This window comes from Columba livia, chromosome 3, assembly GCF_036013475.1.
Source record: "Columba livia isolate bColLiv1 breed racing homer chromosome 3, bColLiv1.pat.W.v2, whole genome shotgun sequence".
Classification (NCBI taxonomy): domain Eukaryota; kingdom Metazoa; phylum Chordata; class Aves; order Columbiformes; family Columbidae; genus Columba; species Columba livia.
Genome location: NC_088604.1, coordinates 78586366 through 78611562, shown reverse-complemented (window position 1 = coordinate 78611562; position 25197 = coordinate 78586366). Strand labels below are relative to the sequence as shown.

At 44.8% G+C, this 25197-nt stretch overlaps 1 protein-coding gene across 6 annotated transcripts in view; it reads right to left on the bottom strand.

Annotated features, from left to right (window-relative positions):
* SLC35F3 (solute carrier family 35 member F3) overlaps nt 1-25197 on the bottom strand; it is a 179407-nt gene that overhangs the window by 11929 nt on the left and 142281 nt on the right. For 4 of the 6 annotated variants that reach the window (XM_065057787.1, XM_065057783.1, XM_065057785.1 and 1 more), the window contains one exon: nt 17301-17366. The exons of the other annotated variants lie outside the window; for them this stretch is intronic. In XM_065057787.1, the coding sequence (XP_064913859.1) occupies nt 17301-17366 (66 nt within the window). The remainder of the gene's footprint in view (nt 1-17300; nt 17367-25197) is intronic. 6 annotated transcript variants of the gene reach the window in all.

Genomic DNA, 25197 nt, shown 5'->3' with positions numbered 1-25197 from the left:
AAAACAGTGTGGGACCATCCTACTCCTTTCACCCCTATGGGCACCAGGATGCTGAGGGGCCAGGGCTGGCAGCAGAGCCCCCTGCTCCCCACTCCTGCTGCAGCCACAAGACCCTAGTGCCCATCTGTGATCTGCCATGCAGGGCCCAGAAGGAGCTTCATGGGAGCCTAGTTTGGGGTTTTTTCACCCAAGGGGTGGGACCTGGCTCAAGCCCCCTGGCAGCGGCGAGGGCAGGAGCAGGAGGAGGTGGCTGAGAGCTGCCCACTCCTGCTGGGATGAGAGCATGCACCAGGACGTGGCACCCAGGGACACACTGGGACAGTTGGAGCAGCAGCGTGGAGTCAGGAGCTCCCATGTACAGCAAGGGCTGAGGATGCTGCGAACCCCCAAGCAGGATGCAGCCAGAGCAGGTAAGGCCATGGTGCAGGAAGAGGAAACACCAGCGGTTTATTTATGTCCCAGAGGCGCTGGGGGCAAAAGAGGGCAGGAGGTGATGGTACAGCCTGGCCTTGCTGTCATGGCTCTGGGGAGGCAGTGTTAGGGCCGGGAGGGGGATGCTGGAGTCACCTCTGTGGAGGTGCTGTGTGGGGAAGCCTGCGTGCAACCCACTTCTGCAGGGCCGCAGAGCTCAGAGCTGCTGGCTGTGCTGGCTGCACGGGAATTCAGTAATGCAAAGAAGAAATGCAGCGGGCTGCAAGGTGGAGGGTGCAGCCTGCTGAAGTGTGCAGGCGGCAGTCAGCCATGGTGCTGTGGCATGGCTGGCTTTGCTTGCTTTCAAACCTGCAAAACCCCTGAAGCCCTGAAGTACTTTAATGAGGTGGTTTGACAAAATTTGAGCAAAATTAAATTTTCCTCTGATAATGAATGAATGAATGAATGCCAAAGTGTTTTTCACTGCTGCCTTAAATTTCAAGCTGTTTGTTTCCTGAGACTGGGCATGTAAGGCTCATTATGTGGAGTCTGATGAAAGTATGATTTTGATCCACAATCTCAGAGGATGGTGCTGTATCAGATGATTACCTAAAGAAACCCAACCATCTTCTGAGCCCCTTCAGATTTACCTGATCACTAATTCTACGTCTGTCTACACCCTCTCTGCTGTAGCAGGTACAAGGCTTCAGGGTAGAGGAAATGCATTTTTGTGTGTGTTGGGTTTTGTTGCCTGCCAGTCTCTCATACTGAGTCATGGCTGCATAGAACTTGCCCATCTCTGGTGTAGAACTTGCTCATTTCTGGATATGAAGACCCTGGGCTTTGGCTGCTGTACACAAACATGTCCATTTGAACCACTGGTTCTGCATCATAACCCTCAGTGTCACAGCCAACACATCAGTGTCCCTTGCCGCCTATGAAACTACCTGCTGGCAGCCACCTATTCTCTGCCAAACCTGCTGACTACCTGTCTGTATCAGTGAATAAGCTGCCCCTCTGCACCAGAGATGGCAACCTGACTCACCGCCTGCTGGTGCCAGGCAGAGCTGCCCAGGGGTGCGTGCAACACAGACAGATGCTGCCTGTGCTCAACACATGGCCTGCATCCACTCTCATTTCCCTCTTCGGGAGTCTCCTCTCACTTGCCTATACAACAGAGCTTCCTTTTAGCTATTTTGGCTGGTTTCACCAAGTCTGAATTGCTTCAGCTCCAGCTTCCAAAGGAGACCTCTTTATGGCAGAGGTTCCCCATCCAGCACATGGTAAGGGAGCTTCTCCCCAAGGACACCCAGGGCTATAGAGGGTGCTATGTGCACAGTGCACACCATCATCCAGAATGGGTGCACTGCTGAACCGTGGGCTATTTGTGGGGGTAGCAGGTGGGCTAGATGGCTGCCTTAGACCTGGCATCTTCAGTGAAGCCTGAGGAGCATTAGGGGAAACGTGTCATGTTTCATGCACCAGGATGACTACATGTTGTACAATAACGCCCTCACAATTAATTGTCTTTCCAGGTTTTTTACTGCTTATTGAGCAAACTGGTTTTTCCTTGGTGTCATAATGCAGTTTGCGGAGCTGTACCAGAAAGTGTTTGACGAAGAGAGCTGTCAGTGAGTAACAGTAGACAAATAGTTATGGGAAGCAAGACAGGACTGTGATATAACCTACACTGTAATCCCAAAACAGTCGGGGGATAAAACCATTCCAGAAATACCGATGTTCAACTTTAAATATTTTGGCAGAATATTTTGGACACAGTTGCTCCTGCTGTCCAGTAATTTCAGTTTCGCCCACAAGGGCACATTGTAACCAATGAGCATGCTGATGTTTTATGGATACTCTTTTGCAGAAACAGAGCTTGTGTCTTGTGATGCCGCAGGCATTGCTGACCGCGCCAGGAGAACCTGCCTATCAGTATTTTAACAATCTTATCTGCTAATGAAAATGTTACTTTTTAAAAAAGACAAACCCCACTCTACTCGGAAGGCAGTCTGAAAGCATTCGCTGCCCTTTGGAGCCCAACGCGGCACTGTGGACCCTCGTGTAAGGCCTGACCCAAGTCTCTCAAAGCCAGGGACAGATGGGGAGCTGGGGTCAGTTACTTCAGGTTTTACAGGTCAGGCTCTTGCAGGTCCACCTGCCCAGGGCAGGACACAGATGGAATCCTCTGCTCACACCAGCGCAAGCTGGCTGCCTCCGGGTCAATGGGGAGATGGTGCTGGGTATCTCCTCATGGACAAGTGTGCAGTGGTGGTGGAAGAGCTGCTGGGGAAACACACCTCTTCTGGCAGGGAGACCACCAGCCCCCGCCAGCTTTGACTGCTGGGGCCAGCAGTTGAGCTCTCTCTTTTCCAGGATAAAATAGAACTCCATTGTAATCACAGCAGTTCATTTAAAAAATAAATACAAGGTGTTAGCCACAGCAACAGCAAGAGTGGAATGGAAATGTCAAAGGAAGGATACTAGAAGGGAAACGTTCTGTCTTGTCACAGCAGCAATAAAGAAGAGCTTGCTCCTACTCCAAAGTGTCATATCTGTGTTCACAGACAATCTGAAGGCTCATGACTGAAAGAAAAGGCAGCACTACAGTGCTGGGAGGAAATCTACATGCAAACTTAGAGAATTGCATCCTGATTACATGTGGCCCTTGGTTCCAGAGAGATGTTACACAGTGGATGTGCTCGCTGCAGGGCATTGCTGCGGTGGCTGCTGCAGCAGGCATCTCTGCTGTATGGGGGGCAACAGGACGGTGCAGGTGAGAAGGGTGAGCAGACGCATGGCCTGATTGCTCTCCTCTTCCTCAGGATGCAAATGGGGATGGGGGGCATAAAGCCCAGACAGAAGCAGAAGTGGCTGCTTGGCTTTCAGGTCATCCTCTGCACAGAAAGACAGCGGTGGGGACAGATGGAAACCTGCCTGTAGGTATAAAATAAAGCAGTGGGCACCACACGGCATGTCTCAGCCTCCCTTGCTGCCACTGTGGCACAGCCGCCGCAGAAACGGCTCCTGAGCAGAGGTTAGCAAGTCCTGACCAGCACCGTCCAGGCTGGATGTACCCCAGGTCCCCTTCTCCCACATGGGGATTCTGTTCCCCTGTCGCTTGTCACAGGGTAACCTGGCAACAGAGCATGGCCTGACGGAAATGTGTAATGTCACCCAGGAATGGCACGTAGCTGCTACAGCAGTACAGGAACTGTGCTGGGATGAAAGATACTACAGAAAAGCCTAAGGCATAGAGATCTTACTGTTTGTATTTTTATTCTAAATTGTTTTCTGGTTTCTTAATCTTTCATGTACAAGTTCTTGGTTTTCCTCATAATCTTTTTAGTGTGTATCTTCATTAACCCAGCAAATGGCAAATTAGTTCTGCCCCATTAGGCATGTCTCCAGCACAAGATGACTAGCAAAATACCTCCATCACTGGAACCGAGCATCACCAGTGAAGTAAATCAGAAGTCGTTAGTCCCAAAATTGCATGCTAAGTAAGAGTTAATCATACTGAAAGCAGGTGTTGCAGCCAAATAAAACTTTCAAATAAATTACAACAGTAAAGCTCCATTTTTTCCCCCACTGAGTTCACAGTTATATGTTTAACACTATTCATCTTCCACTGCTTGTTTTGTCTTTAACAATTGCTAGGTAGGCCAGATGTTTCTCCACTGCCTTGAACCTCATACAAATCAATGTATAAAATTCTGTTAAGACTGGAAGAAATGCTTTTTGTTCCAATTTTGCAAATAAACCCCACCTATGAAGAGGAAAGGTAGACAAGAACCAGAAACAGCACACACAGTGCTCCCCTGCCTCGGATTTTGGTCTCTTGATATTCCCTGCAGAACAAAACCTATGCCAGAAAGGTCAGTAAACCACTGAAGCTGCCATTACATGCACCAAAGCAGAAAATTTCTGGGAGGAATACACATCGTAAGGGAATACTTTGTACAAGTCAGTTATTTCTCCTTTCCAGACTGTTAACTTTTGTTACAATTTTCTCATTTTCACTGCGTTCATACTAAGCCTTCTCCTCTGAAGCAGGTTTGGATCTGCTATTGCTCCTAGCAGGTGATATTTTTTCTTTGTGGACTGTGCTTCTTACTTTGACCTTGCAAGGTCTGTACCTGCAAATTGAATTTGGCTAAACTGCTCCTAATTTTCACAGAGTGAGCATTGCCTCCCTGGAGCACAGCAAAGCCACCACCATGTCAGTGAATCTGGCCTCTTGATTATAGATTGGCATGCAAAATATGTTTTGCTAATCCCTGCACCAATTAGGTCTGCATGGATAAATAATCTGCAGATGTGCTGTTAACAGTCACACATTTTCTGTTCAATGTATGAAAAAATGAGACATGGACTAAAATGTCATGCCATGTCTTCTGGGGAAACTCACAAGCCAGTTGCAGTTAGCTAAAGCAAAGAAGACAGACGAAGTGCCATGGATGTTAAAAGGAGGTAAAGGAGAACTAAAACCAAGTGCAATTTTTCCCAGTGAAAACCAAAACCAAAAACAAACAAAAAAACCCCTAGGACATTCTTTCATAATTCATCCTGTTAGGGCCACAGCATCTCTCAAGTATTGTGCTCACAAGTGGAGGTAGGTAGAAGACTGCTGTGCAAATTAGAGACACAAGTAAAACAAAAATATTCCTCAAAATTGCTCTCCAGGAATGTACATGATGTGTTTCCCAGAAAATAGTATCGTGCCTCCAGCTCCACTTCCCTCCCCCTTGAGCCAGTGCTGACCTGAAGGGCAGTCATGACAAAATCAGCCTCACAGGTGGGCGGATTTCAAAGCAATGCAAGCAAAAGATGAGCTCATGAAACCCATTTCACAGATGTGTAAGCCAGGATACAGAGAGGTGAAGTCCCTGGGTGCTTGAAAGAGGCAGGAGGAGGGCTGCCCGTAGGCTGCACCTTCGGAGAACTGGGGCTTTGCTTTTACTGCATGTTTATTTTACAGCCAACTCCTGTTACTTCTCAAGGTAGCCCTCAAGCGCCTTTTTCCTGAGTCACTGCAGGTTCACATGCCAGCAGAACAGTTGCGCGGAGGCTCCTGTGGCGTGTCCCAGATCACAAAATCCTGCAAATAAATCCGCCAGCATCGGCATTTTGCAGAGAGGTGCTGGGGATTCCTGCAGTGGTTTTTATTGCCCTGCTGGTCCGAGGCTCCTGCAACAAAACCTGTACAGCCCTGCCTCCAGCTTTCCTCCTGTGCACCCAGAGCAGCCCAGGAAATCTGCGTCCCAGTGCCGGTAGCACACAAGCTCCTCCTCAGCTTTGGCAAGATAGAGGTCTTAAACCTGCCCTGGGTGTGCCGATGCTCCTCTCCTGCTCTGCTGCCTGCTTAGGGATGCCACAGCCCACGGCCATTAGCCAGAGTATGAGGCCAGGGGAGTGGCCATGTCACTCCTCAGACATCCTGTACTCATCCAGTCTGGTACTCGTCCATGCTGGAGCCTGAACTAGGGCTGCAGAGTCTGATCCTTTGGTCCCTCGCTTTACGCCGCCTGACAGAAGACTGCAGCCCGGCAGGTAACATCAGCCCTGGTGACAGCACTGGTTTCTGGACTTGGAGACGAGGAGCATCACTTTTTACCTGGAAAATGACTGGCATGTTTCAAGTGGCTGTTTAGCTAATACTGCCCACGGTAACGGCTGGTAATGGGGCACTGTTGAGCTGTTTAGTGAGTGATTCATCACAATCTGGTGTTTTTCGTTTACCAGATCTGTGTCTGAGAAGAGCTAAAGAAATGGTTGGCTTACTGTCCGAAAATCTCAAGTTTGGAGCACCCTGTCCTTAGAAAGGAAAAGGTAGCAAGCACAGGCTGTCCTAAAAGCACCATTTTTACAGCTGATTTCACAGGGAAAACTTTCTTTAATTGATTGCTCCTGTCTTCAGGGTCAATTTGAGAGCATGTCTCCAAATCTTACATAACAGCAAATTCAAGCAGCAGGTCACTCATGGACCATGCTGAGCTATGCCATGCTGGTGTGCTGCTCCCAGCCCATCAATGAGGTGTGGGTGCTGCTCACATGGGAGGTCTAGGGCTGCACTGGATGGGCCCCATGGCTGTTGGCATCAGACCATCTATGAGGGCCAGTGGGGCTTTACTCATGAGGTAGAAATGGTTTTTACGTTTCCTTCCTCTAGCACAGTTCAGTGGCACAACATGATGCTCCACCACAATGTATAATTCAAAACATTTCTTTCCAGCTTCGTTTAAAATCAAGTGACGGTGATGTGTCTCAGGAGGGAGATGGGGCAGCACTGCCCAATTCCAGCTCCAAGTAACTGGGGGCTTCCTTCAGACAGTCTGCAGGGTGGCAGCTCCTGCCATGACCCCCAATAGCTCATTGCACCCCTGCTGAGACCTGTGATCTCCAGCTGATGGTGCCTGCAAGATGCTCTGTGCTTCTTCTGACCTTTCAGGTGTGGCTGGCAGCAACCTCAGGGAGGGAGTCTGGAGGTTTTGGGGTGCGGGCAAGCCTGTAAATCGCACATCCTTCTCACTGCCTGTGCCCCCAAAAGCGCCTTTCAGACCTCTTTCCTGCAGGAGGGAACAGAGGCAAACCACAACTCACAGCCCCTTCCTGAGCTTGGAGGGGAAGAGAAGCAATAATCTGGCCAGGGAACAGTGAACCTTGAAACTAAGAAAATATGGAGAATTTCCTGGTACCACATGCCTGCTTTCCTCAGCTCTGGGAGTGAAGTTGTGCAGTCAGTACATAGAAAAAGGCCTGAATTGAGGCTCAAAGCAACAGGTAGATCTGGGGCTTGTCACCCAACCTACCTGAAAAATAATTGTTCAAGGGATTAAGAAGTTTCTCAGAAATGGTCATTATCTAAAATAGTCTAACAGGTTGTTAATGCCCATCGTCCCATGCATATTTTTCTGTGAGCATGTTCTTAAATGCAAGCAATGACCACAGAAGTCAATCCAGCATCCAGCTGCCACTTTTGAATGTCTGTGTCTGATGTTGTCTATCACTTGTTTCTACATATAATTTGGGGCTGATCTTCCGCCTTTAACCTTTTATTTCTTCTGGGAGTTTCCAGCTCATTTGTAGAAAACTTGTTCTGATATGCAATGAAATGAGAAAATTGTCTTCTCTCAAATGAAACAAAAAATCACCAGGCTGATCTTTCTTCTGTAAACTAGAGAGACAGAAGCAATTGGTTTTGCTCAGCACTGTACATATGCCAAACTAGGCATTTGCACAATAAATGGTCCCAGGAAATGCTTAGCTATGGATTTACATAATACACCAGAATGGCTCCAAAAGAAGCAAATAATACAAATCTCACAAACCACCTGAATACACATTTCCAAGACAAGCCTTAGCACAAGGCCAAACCACATGGAAAATTCACATACTGTAAACTGCCTTAGCAAAACACCAGGGTAGGAGTCTCAGGATGCAGAAGCATAGGGAAAAGCCTACAGCTTACACCTCTGGGATGGTCCTCCATTCCACAATTTGCTGTGCCTGGGGCACTAAACCTGTTTGGTTTACCTCTGTTCATTTCTGGTGAAGAGCAGTAGTCCTAGGATACACTCTACAGCTTTTACATACATGACTGCATGTCGTAGTTGATCCCCAGCCAGCAACTGGGACCATGCACTATGTGCTTACCTCTCCTCCTGCCCTAGTGGGAGTTTGGAAAATGCAGCAAGTATTGCTGGCAAGAAGCAGCTTTTAGTGTGACAACATGCACTCAGTGATCAGACAGCTGAAGTTATCACATGCTGCATTTTCTGACATTTTCTGCCTTTATACTTCAGATACCCAGAGCCTGCATTGCTTTATACCCTTCTAGATAATCAACATGTAATGCTGTTGCTAGATTCAATCTCCAAACACCCACAGTCCAGGCAGACACTTGGACTTGGAGATGAGCCTTTTAGTTATGCTTAAAGACTTCTTCGCAGAGCAGCTGGCTACCGAGGCCCAGAGGAGATACAACCCTTGACTTGGTCTGGTGCAGCACACTGGATCAGCCTGAAATCTTAGTCAGAGCCCACCTGCGCAGTGGCCAGGAGGTACTCAGACTGGACATTTGCCCTCTGCAGTAGCAACGGCTGAAGACAGAAGGGGCTGTGAAGGGAATGAAAGCTTCAGAGGTGCCTGGAGATTACTGGCGTGTCCACGGTGCAAGCAGAGGGCTGGTTCCTGCTGTGTTTGGGGCAGGGCTGGAGGGCAAACAAGAGGGAACTGGCCCATTTGCACAACGGGGTGTGAGGGAGCTTGTGTTGGGACCTGAGTCATGCCCAAATGAAGTAAAGAGAAAGGACCATCAACTCTGACAGTGCCATGTAAAGCCACATGCACACTGGCCAGGGCAGAGTGTGAAGAGCAGTCAGTGAGCTGTATCAAAGCTAACGATGGTTCTTACAGAGTTATGGAGCAAACTGACTAAATGAGCAGCAGCAAGCTGCCAGACTGTATTTTCTTAAGAGTTAAAAAAACCCCAACAATTAATCAGGGAATTCCCAATAGGTCTCTGTAACTTTGTCCTTAAAACTGCCTTCCTGCCCCAAGCAAATATCACATCAATTCTTTAAATCTAATTAGCATTGTGATTGTGGTTGGCCATCCATTCTGAAGATGACCATTGCTGGCTAAAGACTGCACTGCATCGCCTCTTTTACCTACGGAGGAACCAACGAGAACAGGGAAAGCCCAATTTGAGGAGCATGCTAACACAGCCAGGGTGTAGCTTCCACTTGCAAGTATTTTCAGCTCACCAGAATGGCTGGTGAGCAGGTACCCTTGAAGCCTGACTCCAGTAGGATCATTCCTGCTTATACCATGCACTTGCATTCTTCAAAAACAGGACTGCTTGGAACAATGGAGTGCTAATGAATTCAGACCTTCCTTAGCATCTCCCGCTGCACCAGTGAGGTAAAAGTGGCTGAGTCTCCAGAGGGATGGGCTTCTTCCCTGGAGGCTCTTGCTCCTCACTTTTATCATGTGCAGTTGCAATTAGGAAGACCAGCAGGGCTCAGCTCCACAGCTCTGCCTCTGTGGCTGCAGCCTTCCCTGGGCAGGGAGCAGCAATGCAGTGCCCGAGGCCAGCCTGGGGACTGCACCCCAGCTTTTGGGAAGGGTACCCCAGCTGTCAGAGGAGCCGCTTCAGGGCTGCTTTCCTCACCCAGCGTGACTGGGTGCTGCACTGAGGAGCAGGGGCTGTGTCTGGGGTGGCACGGGAGATGAACCAGCACTGAAGTCACACCTAACTCGTGTCCTGCATCACCAAGGTTGATGTATGAACATGTGCTAATGCTGTTCTTTAAAAGGCAAGTTAATTGTATTTTTTTTGGAAAACAAAACAAAACCAAAATCCAAAAACCCACATTGTTTTTAATGTTACCTAAGTGGATGAGGCAACTCCCTGCAGGTCCCAGCAGTTTGGAGAGGCACGTCAAGCGACGTTACAACACTTCAGTTACTGAAAAGATGAAAAGTCTCCCAGAGAAAGCACTGGAAAGGGCATTAGGAGGCTAAATTTGAGGTCCACAGTGACAGTCCATCCCAAATTCCTGGTATGAGCATGGCAAAGTCACCCAGCCAGCTTGTCCCCCCTCAGCTTGGCAGCAGGGTGTGAGGGTACACACTCGCTGTTCTTTCCCAGGGCTGTGCTGAGGTAACTTCAGGCAAGCATTTGTGCAGCATTCAGCGTGTGGTGAGGGACAGCATATACAAACTAAGGCAGAGAAAACCTAAACATTAGGCTCTCAAGGCTTTCACTGCCAGAGTCAACACCATCGCTGCTCTTCGTCATCATCCAAAATTTCCATTGACGTCAATGGACGTCCTGGGTGTGAAAGGCCTGCAGAGCCTGAAACTGAGCAGCGATTGCTTGCGGATATCTTAAGCTTGGCCTGATGTGATTTATATCCGGCTTGTACTCTTCAGCTGTGACCTGAACCACTTACTACTTCTTGGAATGGTCAAAATGAAACTTTCAGAAGCTGGCCAGCTGGCCTCCTGTGAATTGGACTTTTGTAGCAGTTGGTATAGGCAGACAAGAAAGTATGCAAGAATAAAATGTTTTTCTAATACTTGCTGTCTTGTCTTCTGGAAATAAGGAGTTTTGGCTCTGCTGATTTAAAAACACAGTGCTGACATGAGGGGGAATAGTGTTGTTATGTCTTAGGAGAGGGAAGGAACAAGACGAGGGGCAACACAGGGAGAAGAGAAACCTATCCGTGATAAAACTGGCTGTGCAAACACCCAGAGATAGCTATTACTGAAAGACACACATATATACCAACATGTCTGTTGGTACATGTATCTAGAATACACACATATATATACACTCACACATACATTTACTTTGGACCTTTATGCCTATGGATTGTCAGAAAGACTCTGCGTGGAGATATGGTTCCAGCTGGGCAAAGCCCTGCCAGCCCCTGGCCCCTCTCACTGGCAATGCCAACCTTAGGCCATAGGCAATAACTATCATCTCTGTAAATCCTCACTGCATACTAGCATCAATACAGACAACAAGGGACATAAATCAACTTCAAAGCCTAAGTACTAATTGTTCAGCATAATGACAGGATACAGGGACAGCTGGGAACAGGAAGGCACATGAGTCAGGAGATACCAAAAGAGACACCACCAAATTGGCAGCCAGTCAGTTAAAAGAAAGTAAGTTATACAAAAAAAGAAAGCTGAGAGCTCACTGACATAACAGAGAAGCTGACATTTATGACACACAAATTGCCCCTAGCTGCATTAAGTAGACCGGGATACAGAAAGGAAATAATATTTTCTAAATACTTTTATTTGTGGTCATTTTTGGAGTACCTTGTATCACGAACAGGTGAATCTTTTCTGTTTGAAGTTTGTTTGCCTTTTAATTGCACTGCTGATGTCCATTTAACACAAACCCAGAGCGCTCTCTGCCCCGTACTCCCGTGCTCTCTGTCCTTCAGCGATGTCACCTCAATCCCACCAGCAGGGAGGAGATAGAGTCCTGAATGACCCATACAGGTAGAGTGAGGAGGTCTCAAGCCACCGTGATGGCACCTACCCTCATCCCAGAGCCTGACTTAACAGCATGCTTCAGAGCACAGCGATCTTTGAAAAGCCGTACGTGAGAGAGAGCTTGAGAAACTCTGCAGTCTTCGGTCACGAGAAGTGAAGTAGTACAGCTGATGAGTTTGGTGCCAAAAGGCTGGTGTTACAAAATTCAATGTACAGCACTTCTGAGATTCATATTTCCAAACAGCTTTACTTGTTTTGACCTTTCCCCCAATAGGCTAGTCCGTCAGAAAACGTTTTATGATATGTAGCTGCATTAATTTTGTGCAAGACAAGGTATAACTGGTAAAACCAGAGTGATATGTAATGTGAATTGAATGGCTTCTCTCTATGTTACTGGAACATTTAGGTCTCTCAAGTGGCATACAATAACTGAGAATGGCTTAGGATTCAATTACCTGTTGTCCAAGAGAAATACGTAATTTTTGGCTCCCCACATAAGCACTTTGTTGTTTGAACAGCAAACAGGCAAAGTCAAAAATATTGACAACCACTGTGTTTTTAAAGAAGGATTGGATAGCATAGAAATGAAGCCATAGCAGCTGAAATTCCAAGACTGTGCTCATGAAGATTTAGGTTGATATAGTTCCAGTGAAGAACTGTGGGAATTCGTATGGTTTGGATCTTTGATGACACATTCTACAAATGTTGCTAAAAAAGTCGTAAGATTTTATTTTCAATTTGTAGTGAAACAAAATGCTCATTTAGTGAAAAAGAAGCTTCTGAAGAAGGGTACAGCTTAAAAAAACTTACAAAAAATACCGAAAGAGGTTTAGAAATTGTTCCATTTAAACATTTTAAGTTAAATCTGCCTTTTATATTAAAAATGAATATTCACTAAATCTATAGTGGAAAATAAAGGCAGTCATCAAAATCAGCAGAAAATATTAAAAAAGAATAAGCAAGAATGTATTTTAGTTGAAAAGTGGTTTTATGTTCATTTCCCATCTGCAGATGTTCTTGGATTTTGCCTTTCATCCATCTGGAACAAGATTTCTCTTAAAATTTTGAAATGTGTCCTGGAAAAAGAAAATAATTACCTCCCAGTCTATTAATGACCCTTTGTATTATCCTTTAACAACTCTTCAATGTGACTGCATAAAAAGCATAGCTGACCCAAGCTTCATAGCCAAGAAACAACTATGTCTTCAAGCAGGGGTGTTTTCTTGCCATAGCCTTACAATATAATTTATAGTTATCTCCAAAAATAAGACCCACAGGAAGACATACTCAAATAAACCATAAACCTGACTCTGCTAGGGAGATCATGCACATGCCAGTTCAGGAGCTTTGTCTCTAAGGAATTTTTTCCTCCCTGCTTTTCAGAGTTACAAAGGCATCTGTAAAACTATGAGCAATATTACAGGAAGATCCTCTGTTAAAGCAAAACTTTCTATGAAGACACTTCTCAAGACATAGAGTACACAGTATCAACTTAATTTTCTTTCTGAGCACCAGAGGCAAGTCCAGAGGATGGACACAAGCCGCATTTGTCTTTCAGTCATCTCGCACCATGAAGATTCTACATCCTCATAGTTTTCCTTTCAAGCTCTTTTTTATGTCTACAGATGGATGGGCCACTCGCTCTTACATGGTTTAGAAGCTGAATCTCAGTTTCATGCTCCATCATTCTGCAGGCCAAGGTCTTTCCTCCTTGATATCCTTCAAAGAAGCAAGGAGACAACTGAGTTTCACGATGGGTCCCTCCTCCAAAGAGGAAGTTCTAGGATCATGCTTTGTCTTTGCTCTTGGAGCTCCAGCTCCTTCCATAAGCTCCTCGCAAATTCCTAGACACTCCAGGTGGAAAGCCCTTGACAGTTAAGGATTCTGGAAGTCTCTAACCCCTGCCTCTCCTCCTCTGCTGAAGCCAGCAGCCTCTGTTTCCAAAGGAGCTGCTGCCCCTTCTCTCCTTGAGAGCTGTGTCATTTGATGGGTGAAAGGGCTGCCTGTGAGCTTGATGTGCACAGGGTATGAAAAGGTGTCTCTGGAGATCTCTCATTAGCAGCCATGTGACCATACGCATCTTCTCTGGGATGTGGCCAGTGAGACAGGAGAGCTAGGAAGCAGTCCATTAGACAGCAACAGATGCAGATGCCCCCCAGCTGCGGCAGGAATGACAAACTCCAGCAGGGCCTTGCTTGCTGATGCTGATGTGAACTTGAGGTCCAGAAGCAAGAGAAATAATGAACAAACACCCCAGATTCAAAGAGGTGCAGTGACCCCATCATGCACACTGTTGTACTGGATAGATTAGGTCTTTAAAACTAGTGTCAGCTGCCAAGGCTATTAAGTCTTATGCTCACCTGAATTACAGAATGGTGTAGCTTTATTTGCCTACCCGCTTACTACTGGAAGTGTAGAGTGGCACATATGTGGGTCACCCTTGTGCCCCCACTGCTGGCTACTAGAGTAACCACATTTGGCATTGACTTTCCTTCCAGCTGCTGTCAATGTCCCACTCCAGACTTTTCAGAGAAAAGAGAATAAATATAAAAAGAGAGACAGGGATCAGATAGAAATTGATTCATTCTACAAGTAAACACAGAGATTATGGCACTGAGGTGCTTATGCTGCTCAGAGGCTATAAGAAAATGAGATCTATTTGAAGTCCCTGGAAGGACCAGAAATTAGAACAGTGGTGAGGGATTCTCAGGAATTTTAAGCAGAACTTAAGGACATTTCAGATTTGTCAAATTTAAAAAAGGCTCAAAGTTGAGATGGTCAAGCAAAATGGTGCTTGCAACTAAAAATTGCTGGCAGCCATGAGCACGCCTCTGAATGGGACGCTAGCCATTACCATTTATGTGTTTGAATGGGATACACAGCTGTTCTTCAGAGGCCAGGAAGAAATTAGCTTTGAATCTGAAACCTTCCACAGATACTGTACTTCAGAGTGCTGATCTGTGTGTTTTATAAATGTTAAATTACTTACATGACATATTTCATATTTCTAAGGTTTTACTCTTACACAATAAGAGATGGTGGAGCATCAAAAGTCCCTGGCTGGAATCTGGTGCTATAGAATTAGGAAAATACGAAGGAGTAAGGTCTTGTCATTACTGTGCATGTGTGGGGGGAATGTCAGTGTGGTTTGGATCAGGCTGTTACAGCACACACTGCTCTCTTTCCTAGTGACATTTTTTATGTACTTGTTCTTTTTCTTTTATATTTTTATTGTCTACTAACCTTGGATGCATTAGCAGTGCATTCTCACTTAGCCTGTGTAGCTCCCTGCAGTTCAGGAGCAGTGAGAATAAATTACCATTTCATGAATGAAAGTGCTCTGAACCACTTAGGTGTAAGTGCCGAGCCAACGTACAGCTCTCTTGTCACTGACAGAATGATATGAACCACTGTGACAAGCTCCTGATCATCTGCTCAGCTCAGCTTGGACTTTGCCAGCCTTGGAGAGTGTACTGAGTGTGCCCAGCCTGCCGGTTGGCCCTGCCAACTTGAGGACCTCTACCTGAGACAAGAAACCATCCATACTGGGATTCACTACATCTCTGGAGAGAAAACGGTATCACTACTTTCTGGGAATTAGCATAGTAGACAGAGGAAGAGTCAGGATTATCCAGAGCGTAATACACTATCTAGCAAGAGCACCTGGAAGACTTGGGAGAAGAGCCCTTTGATGTTTAAGTGGCAGAGTCTGATTGCTGATGGTAAACTTCAGGTGACTCAGGAACATGGTATCTGGATTTGTCTCAGAAATGTGACTGTGACATTTGAAACTGCCAAATGAAAAGGACAGCTTTTAACTTGGATTTCCCTTAACCAGAATAGACTATCCATTTCATGCTAGAAATGTTCTGACCATTATCTTCTTCTGTGTTCATTACATTTTGATGTGCTCTGGTAATGACATTAATAAAGCATCTGGAATAGAGCCTGTTAAAGTTTTCTTACATTTAGATGCTCAGATACCATGTGATCGACTGTAGCACAGATTAACATCCTTTTATGATAGAGGATTCTAAAATAAAGCATAAGAATATCAGGAAAGACCCTCGCCTACTATAACCTGATTTAGAGTCACAAAAGAAATTTCTGTTCTTTGACTATTTTTGACTAGAGGAATCAAGCTCCTTTTAATCTACAGCAGCAAAGCGTGCAGCACATCCATTTTTACAGCACGCACTTTCAGCTAAAATGAAATAGCTCTGTGACATACAGCTGCAGTTTACGGCATCTTCCTGGATTTAATGGGTAGAGGGAGTTACAGGGAGTGTGGGACTCCGATTTTCTGAGCAAGACGGTAAGGGCTGTGCAATGAGTCTCCTTCCTGCTTCTGAAAGCTGAGCTACAGTGAGGACAGGCAAGTATTTGCCAGATACAAAATTACTGGGTTCATTTGTCTTCCACCTTCCACTCCTGTGACATGCTTATTCCTTCCTTCATTTTGGAAAACGACCTTGTGATCCTTACTTCCAGGATCACACTCTGCTTCCAGAGCAGCTGCACAGCCAGCAGTCAAGAATCTGCTCCCCACTATTACAAGGGAAATGAATTGTTAGGACAAAAAATGTGGGGTGTCCTTGCAGCAGGAGAGAGCTCCTGCAGCTTGCCACCAAGGAGAGAAGTGAACTTTATCTAGCCATGATTAATGCCTGCCTTGTGGCCATGCCTGCTCCAGCTTTTTTTTTTTTTTAATAAAAGATTTATAAAGCCCATGAGTTAGACTTTAACTGTAAAATGGCTTTTCTGGCTCTCTCCCAGATCCATGGCTCCAGAGGGCAATATCAGAATGTGCTACATAATTTGGATTGGATACCCTTTGGTTGCAGTTATGGTCAATGCAATTGCAGTCACATACAATGGATTGCCTGGGAAATGACAATGGCTGGGTTTATAGCAGAAAGCATGCAAGGAGGGGGCATAGTGCTGTTCTGAGAGTGGTTAAAAGCAGAGGAGAGGAGAATAGCTGGTTGGCCTGTTTTGGTGTGCCTGCGAATCCTTACACATGCATAGCAGGGGATGTTGAAAAATTTAACAGAATTACTGCTGGGGATGTATCATAGCCTACATATTCTTTAAGCAACTATCTCAGTTTAAGTTCAGACATAGATTGATTTAACCAGATAACATGTTGGTATTATTTGGAAAAGCAGCTTTCTAAGACTCTTAAGTTTCTTTTGACCTTGGATTTCACTGATGTCTTCTGGTTAAGCCAGCCCAGCCAGGCTGGGCTCAGTGCTGCAAGCTTTCTGGGGGAGCTTCAGAGTGAGACTTGTCATTTGCCTGCTTTTCACATATGGCTTCCTCTTTCACTGCCATTAACAGGATCCAGACATCTTATGTTATATTCTGACATGAATAGGGTGAGATTGCAGCATTATGATGTCAGAAAGTGGATCTCAGGCAGAAGAGGAAACAGGCCTTTTGAAAATCCTGGGTTTATCTTAATCTATAAGGACATTTGTAAATATTTCCTTTCTTGTTCATCTGCCAGGTTGTGCTACTGCATCACACACTGTGTTTCTTAGGTTCATGGTGGGGTCCACGAAGTGGTGAGAAAAGGATCCCCTGATGTTCTCATGCTTTTGCCTGACTTTTCCTCAGCAGATACAGTGGGACCACAGGCCTCCTCCACAGGGCCCTGAACAGCAGCTGCAGAAGTCAGCACTCATCACCAGTTAAATGAAAAATAGCAGATTTTAGCAGTTATGTGCATCAACCTTGACTGCAGGCTCTGTGGCACAAGTGCTGTATTTGTTTCGCTGTTGGAAAAGCACCTAGTGTGAGCTGCTGGCACTGATCAGGATTTACTGGATGTTAATTTCATACAAATATTAAGCAATAATGATACTTACATGGCTCTGTGAGCTAGGCAAGGGAGACACAGGCTTAGATAATGGAGATGTAATCTAGCATGCACACTAGGAGAGGAAAGGAATTAGAAGTCAATAAATAGAGAACAAAAATACATGAATGAACAGTTCAGCAAGGAAAATGTGTATGAGCTTGAGTTAAGCCAGTGCTAAACCCAGGAGAAAGAATGAGACAAAGCAAAGATTAATCCTAAGTGTCCTTATTGCTCATGGCATCTGACAAATGTGTAAGATGATGGATGCATTAATTAGCTTACTGCATCTCAGTAGCTGAAATAATTGATAGGTGGGCTGAGCCATAATCGAAAATATTCCAAGCATGTGAGAAAGGCTGAGCAGGAGCTTCAAGATTACATGGCAGAAGGGAGCAAAAAATGTCAGCTGCCCAACAAGAAAACATGGAATAATACCCTTAAGATACATAGTGGAAAAAAATCTACCTAATAATTCTTGCTCTTTGGTTCTGACATGAATTTTATTTTATTGTTTTGCTTGATCAATAAAAATATATTTAACTTTCTTCAGGATCAATAGCACATGTAACAACTACGATGAGTAGACCAGGCTTAGTGTACATGGTCAGTGCATTCTTAAGAGAGAATTTTCCCTAATTATGGAGTATAATTTGTGGAATAACAAACTATTATTTTACTAACTCTCCATATCCACATGTACTTATGTTTGCTGTCAGAATGGGGTACTTGTGTTTTATGTGAGGCTGTTATTAAAACTTAAAGCATCCCCAGAGATCTTTGAAAATTGAGATTTACATGTGTTAGGAAACAGCTCGCAATCACATTTAATGTACACATAAATCATCCTAGAAAGTAAACCAACAGAGACAAATAATTTGGTGTTGATGAGATTCATTAAATTTCTCCTGAAGAGAATATAATTTGACAAATAATCTGTAGACGGCACAAATGAGCAAGCTGCAAGGAATTACTGGATTTCTCCGCCTTCTCAGTGAAATCCTAGGAGGATCATACCAAATTAAAAACATAAATTCATATTCAGGTACCTAATGCACTGACTTTTCCAGTGGGCTGAAGACTGTCACCACCCACTGATTTCAAAAGGAATTATGGGTTTTAAAAAATGGGTTTTAAAATTTGGATTTTAAAATAGAGATAGGAAAGGTAAGCATAGCATCTCTGGCACAGAGCATCAGCCATGGTGGGATTCCAGCCCAGGAGAGCTGAAAAGGGAGTGTTGCATTTTGGAAGTGAGGACAGTATCTGTGCACAGCTGCAGAGGAAGGAGTATTTACCACAAGCTAAGGATTTTTAAATTTTGTTTTTAATTTGTAGATGTATGGAGAATGAAGAGGGCTGTTGAGGGTGTTTGTTTTATACTGAACGTGAGTGGGATGGAAAATGGTGTCAATGGAGGTGAGAGCCTGGGGTGGTGGTAGGGCCATGACAAGCCAACTGGGGCAACCTGTGCTGCAGGCGAGTGCTGGGGGGGGGCTCGTCCCCCCTCCTGGGGCTCCAGCTCTGTTTTTCAGGGGCTGGAAATGGATTTCGGAGCAGCACCAGACAGCACTTGCAGACAGATGCTTGAGAATAAGCAGCCTTCCTGCTGCGAGAAGGCAGGTGTTCACTCCCTCAGCAAACAAGCTGGGGCCTGGCCCTGGAGACTGGGCTTTCCCACACAGACCCACGGGGAAAGACACACCTTGTGCAAGGGGGTTTTTCCACTCTGGTCAAGGGACAACTCCACATCTACCCTAAAGCTAGAGAGCACAAAATCTGTGGCTTCATTTTCCTTTTTCAACAGTTTGTATTTTACAGGAGAGCTCCTGGTCTGCAGGACACTGTATGAAGACTGTCAAAAATAAAACAGCCTGTTAGCCCTCTGGGATATCCCTGCTCTTGCAGGGTAAAGAGGCTCAGCATATGTATTCAAATGGTGCATATATACACATGCATAGATACATATATACATACACACAAATACATATGTACACAGCCATAAGGAGACATTTCTGACAGCTTTCTTTACTGGTTCACCATTCCTTCCAACTCAGCCATTACAGTTTCACCACAGCCTTCAGTAAAAGAAGATAATCCAGCAGCAGGACCTCAAAAATGCAACCCAAAATATCCTGATTGATCACCGAGTCTCAGTAACAGAGTCATTCAGAGCCACAGTGCCCTGTGATATCCCTATCCAAGCACCCCCGATGTACACAATGCAAAATCTGGCTTGTTTGACTGTAACTGTGCACCGGGTAAACTGTTAAATTTGGCTCTGTCAATACCACACCTACACAACTCGAATAAAGAGCTTCAATGGTTGGGGTCAGCCCCTTCTCAATACTTAATGCCCTGTTTTGAAACTGAGAGAGAGAGATGTTACTCAGTAAGCTTAAGTCCTTGAGAGAGAAAACAATGTACCAAACAGTAGTTCATATTGTTACTAATTTTAGTGCCACATCTGAATTTCTTTTCAGATTATTTCCCAGGAAGAGTGACAGGAGCAGCAATGTGGTTTCAAACTCTGAGGTGAAATTATTTGTTCAGAAACCTGGCAAAGGTGATGCCTGTTTTGCTACCCTGCTTTCTTCTGAGAGTGCTGCTCTTCCCGCAGAGCACTGTTAATGCAGTGACACGATCTGAAGAACCTCACCGACACAGAGGTGCAAAGCACCTCCGAGGTGCGCAGGGTTCTGGGTGGCTGGAGATGCTGGCTTAGTTATGTCCTAGGGTTGCTGGCTACTCTCCCAGTGCTGGAGAGCTAGTCAGCTTTGCCATGCCCATGCTGGGGCTACTAAAGAGGTACAGCCTGCTGAAATCTCACCACAGCACAAAGGATTTATGAGCTGGAGAGCTGCAGGGTGAGCTGACCATGGAGGAGGAAGGCAGCTCTTTTGTTTGAAGGGATCCCACAGCAGGAACTGCAGCTCCTCTGTTCATGCATGAAGACCAGTGGCACACAGTGGCAGAAAGCAGGTGATCCTGTTATCTAGCTGGAAATGTTTTCCATTCCATTGTAAATCATCTGTGCTTGTTCATTTAGTAGTGCTGGGCTAGAATGAGCAGCACTAGTGGCTGCACAAGAGCATGGGAGAGGCACAAGATGTGAAGACTATTAAGGCAGCTACTAGGAATCACTCAGGCATAGCTAGGATGATGGGGACACCAGCATGATTTATATCAAGTCTAACGCAAAAATCAATTAATTCATTCTCAGAGAAGCACAAGATAACAAAATTGGATCAACAAATATTGTCTGGCTAGTGCTGTTTGCATCCTTTGTTGCTAGGAAAAGGGAGAGCACCAGAACACGGGAGGTTACAAACTGCATCCCTGTGGAGGAGGGACTGACCAGGTGAGCATGCACTTAATCCGGGACACGTCTTCCAGCTGTCTGCATTTTGTCAAGCATGGAGAGACTGTGTTCAAAGCCTTGGGTAAGATGAGTCCGTGCTAATGAGCTTATCTGGAGGAGCAGGTTAGATCAGCCATGATAAACCTACTTAAGACGAGACTGCATCTCACCTCCTGCTGCCAGTCCTGCAGTATCCTCAGCATATCTGTGAGGATGGATCTGCTCAGGGTTTACCTTTGAGAGAGAAGAGAGGCATCCAAGGAGGGGAAGCATTGGCTGGAAAACACATAGATGTTTATGCCTGTTTGCAGGATGGGCCACGTATCTCAGCCCTTTTGTGGATCTGCCCCCACGACAAGCCCTGCCCCTCAGGAAGGAAGGCCATTCAGCATCACTGAAAATCAGTACCGGTACCCCTAAACACCAGTCATTTAGTTAAATTAATTATTAAAGATACAGAAAATAACACTAGCAAGGAATCAGCGGGGTTAACTGATTCATAAATGTTGCTGGTGATGCGGGAGTCAAGTTCAGGTGACTTACACTAGTCCAGATTCTCATCTTCACTGACCCTAGAGTTGCACCAACATGAGACATTTTTGGTTTGAAAAGAGTGTAAATGAATTGGGAGTTTGGCTTATGTGATGAGGACTGGATAACATGATGACAGGAGGGTTTTACAAACATTTATTATTCAAAAGCTCTTCTGCGAATACGCCTAAGCAATTATCTCACTTTAGCAGCAGATGGGCAATTTTGATGCAATTATTATGCACCTTCAGTAGTATAAAGCCTGCAGTGCCATTCCTCTTGAAAACATCTGAATTAATCAGAATGACAAAACTAATGAACTACTGCATCTTTTTCCTGCCAGCTGCACAACATCTAGTAGGTGCCATCAGCACAGTTCATGCGGTGGAGCCGCCTGGTCAGGGCTGCAGGCCCAAAGGCACACAAATGCCAAACGCCCGCTGAAGGCAAACCCATCCGTAGCCTTCAGGAACTGAGTTACTTGAGGAAGGATGATTTACATTGCACATTCTGATCCTGATATTAGATTGATTCCAGGACATCATTTGTCACCTCTCTTTCAAATTTCCCTAATGAGATGTATCGATGTGTGCCTAAAATCCATGGTTATTTACTGTTCTGCGCTAGACAAAGGCTTTTTGGGTAACGAGACTCCACATAGCAGCAGTGTAATAGTGGAAAGTGTCTGAAGCCACACTGACAAAGAGAACAGTTTGTTTTTAGCACAATTGCTATGGAGGGAACACACTTGTCTCCAGTTTCTCGAAACTACTTGTCTCTGGCTTCTTGCAGCAAACATATCCAGGAAGCCAGCTGTTTTTTCTTTTAAAACAAAACAAAGTTTAAGAAATATAAAGCAGCAGACAACATTTTGCAACTTGCCAGCCAAAAGAAAGGTCCACAATTAATTACAGATATAACTGGTAAGATTTTCAAGCAGAATGTCCTTATTATGATTCCTGTTTACTAAAATTAAGCCAATTTGATGCTTACTTTTGGAAAGATCCCAAGAAAATATCTTTAGCAGTTTGGCAAATTTTATTTGTGCATGCTAAGAAACAAGTCTGTTGAAACATGAAGTAGCTGTTGCTTGTATGATTAAATCTTCCCTATATGCTCCTGAGTGCCTTGCCTGGAGACCTATAACTTGGAGGGCTCTGTGCCTGCTGAGCTCTGGAACACCCCACGTTAGGAACCTGCCACCAGCCACAGGACTAAACACATTAGCAATGCTATGTTAAGCATGTTGTCCATTAAAATCATATAGGGTTTACTGATTTATCTTAGCTCGTAGAAGACCTAAAAGGACTATATCATTCATGTGAGTGTTATGTTTCAGCAGAGTTCACAAGATCTGCTCCCACAACAGGCCCCACCATCTCTGATTCCCAAGCAGGCACTAACCATTCTTGCAGGCTCCTCTTGTTACTGAGATTCCTGACAGCTCAGCTGCACACTGTTAGAAATCTCCTTCCTTGTCTCAAACATCTCACTCACTCTGTTCGATGCCACCCAGCTCTTTCCTCACCTTCTCCGATCCACACGTGATTTAGCTGACCTTTATCATATCCCCCTACAGTTACCCCTCTTACATGATGAAGAGCACAGCCCTACTAAAAAAGCCATGTGGAACTTGGAAAGGGAAAAAGTAATGGCGTTAGAGGAATTACCTGGAACTACAGAAGAGCACAGCTGTTTAAGTTTGAAAAAATCAATGAAATCGATAGAGCCCTTTGTTAAATGGTATAATACTTTCAGAGGGCTGGCCTTATTTGCTAAAAATTTCATGAGCAAGTGCAGGCCTGAAGGTACGTTAATGGAAGGCAGCTGATCATCTGGCTGTATGTCACTGTATCCTCTTCTGGGATACTATTTTTTAACATGAAGTTTTCCTATTTCAACTCTCCAGAATCAAAAGACACTTTTAAAAAAATAATGTGGGGGAGTAGAGTGAATTTCAGCCTGGGCAAAGCCTGAGTTCTCCTCCAAAAGAAAAAAACACACCTAAGCAGTTATTAACTTGATATTTTAATATTCACTGAGCCAGACCCTTCTCTGACAGAAGTCAGCATGCTGTCATGGGACCCAGTGGAGCTATGGCAGCTAGGGTCAAGCGCTGACTGGACCCATCACATTTAATATAGAGAACTTCATTAAATACTGAAAATGGTATGCAATAATTTGTTTGGTTATTAAACATAAGTTAAGCAGAAATACTTTATCGTGGGATAACACCATTAAAAAATTCAAAGTTAATAAAAAGTAAATCAAATCCTCAGGGTTTGCATCAACATGTTCTTGCCCAAGGGAAACAAATATTTAAGGTGGCTCTGGCAAAAAGGGGCAAACAGCAGCAGAATGGATACCATTCATACCAACATATTCCTGTACATGTAATTTTGGGGTAACTAGAGGCAGCACATTAAAAGATGCAATAAAGTACACCTACAGTTAAATAATAACAGTGGCTGCAGATCACTAAAAATTAGCAACAAAAAAGTAGAGATTATGTGGCTCTGCACTGAGCAGGTTGGACAAGAGACATCCCTCCCCAGGTCCCCAGCAGCCAGAATTACTCCATGTTTCTATGATCTGATGTTCACGATATCATGGTGAGATGGTCTAATAACAGCACCATTTGTTAGATGATGAAAATATCAGACAGCATTACAGAGCTGTAGCTTCATTTTTATTCTAGGTACTATTAAGAAGTACTGGAAGCAGAGGTGCAGTTCTTGCTGTTTTCTAGTTGTGCTATTTAATAGGACAGCTTTTCATAGCTGAAAAATCATCTTTCTGTACTTGGAAATCTATATGAACTCCAGCTGAAAGCATAATAAGCCAGACTAGTGAAGAAAGCTGCAGGTTTAGTGCAGAAAAAGCAGGATACAGTTTTCAGCTGGCGTGACTGGCCTCTATAATAGATACAGCGAAGAGAATGAAGTTAAAAAACCCCAGTATTTTGGTGAAGAAAAACGCTTTTTAGATGCAACACAAGGGCAAATACAAGGTGACATAGAGGAAGAGAGTCTTCCTATAGCATCATACGATTCAAGGGTGTCCCGTGTTAACAATGTCCTACACAAAGGTTAATACCACTCTGTCACCAAAGGAACATTCTTTATGACTTGAGATCCCTGAGGTTTAACATTTGCATCTGCCGAAAGAGCTGAGGATGCCATCCTTCTCATAAGGCTTCCAGAGGCCCATTACAAAGGTGGGAGTCTGAACATTTTACTGAGGCAGTGGAAGGTTTTCAAAGGTGTGAAGGAAATGTTGCAGCACTCTCTATGTGCTTCTGAAATAACCAGCTTCAGCAAACAAGTACACAATCCCCTAGCTCCAAAGAGAACAAATGCAATTTATAAATTAACAAACCACAAGCAAACAAAACCAGCTCCACGGGGGGAAGTGCTCAGTTGGAGATATGGGGAACAGGGAACAGATGAGGTGGCCACAGCGGACTTGGTTGGTGTAGGCTTGATGAGGACAAGAAAACCAAATGCTGTGACAATGACAGTAAAGGCAATAACATAAATGAGGCTCTTTCCTTTAAACTGGCTGAGTTTTATCCCTGACCCCAAGGACTGACAAATAGACCAACAGAGGGTGGGTTTTTTTTCACAGCCAGGCTTAAGTAGTCTTCGCTAACTGCCAGCCAAAGCAGGGGAATGAGGTAACAAAACCAGATTTTGCTTGTCTGCTTCATTTTGGATTAGATTCTCTGGAGGGAAGCTACCATTTAGAAAGGTGTTTCAGCACTGGAAACACAGAAATGGTTGTACACGGGTGTGCGAGTACACATATGAACCTGTCTAGCCATCAGCTTATGTCTTACCCTTGTTTCCTTCCAAAAAAATCTATATATGTTCACAGACAACATTATTTAACTGTTCAACAGGGTTTTTCAATTTCTGAAGCCCTGTTCATGTACCTGCATTGCTGTCAACCTTCACCTTTGGCTCTTTCTCCCTTTTTACCAGCTATAGCTTTGACTAACAAGTGAGGGAGGCCA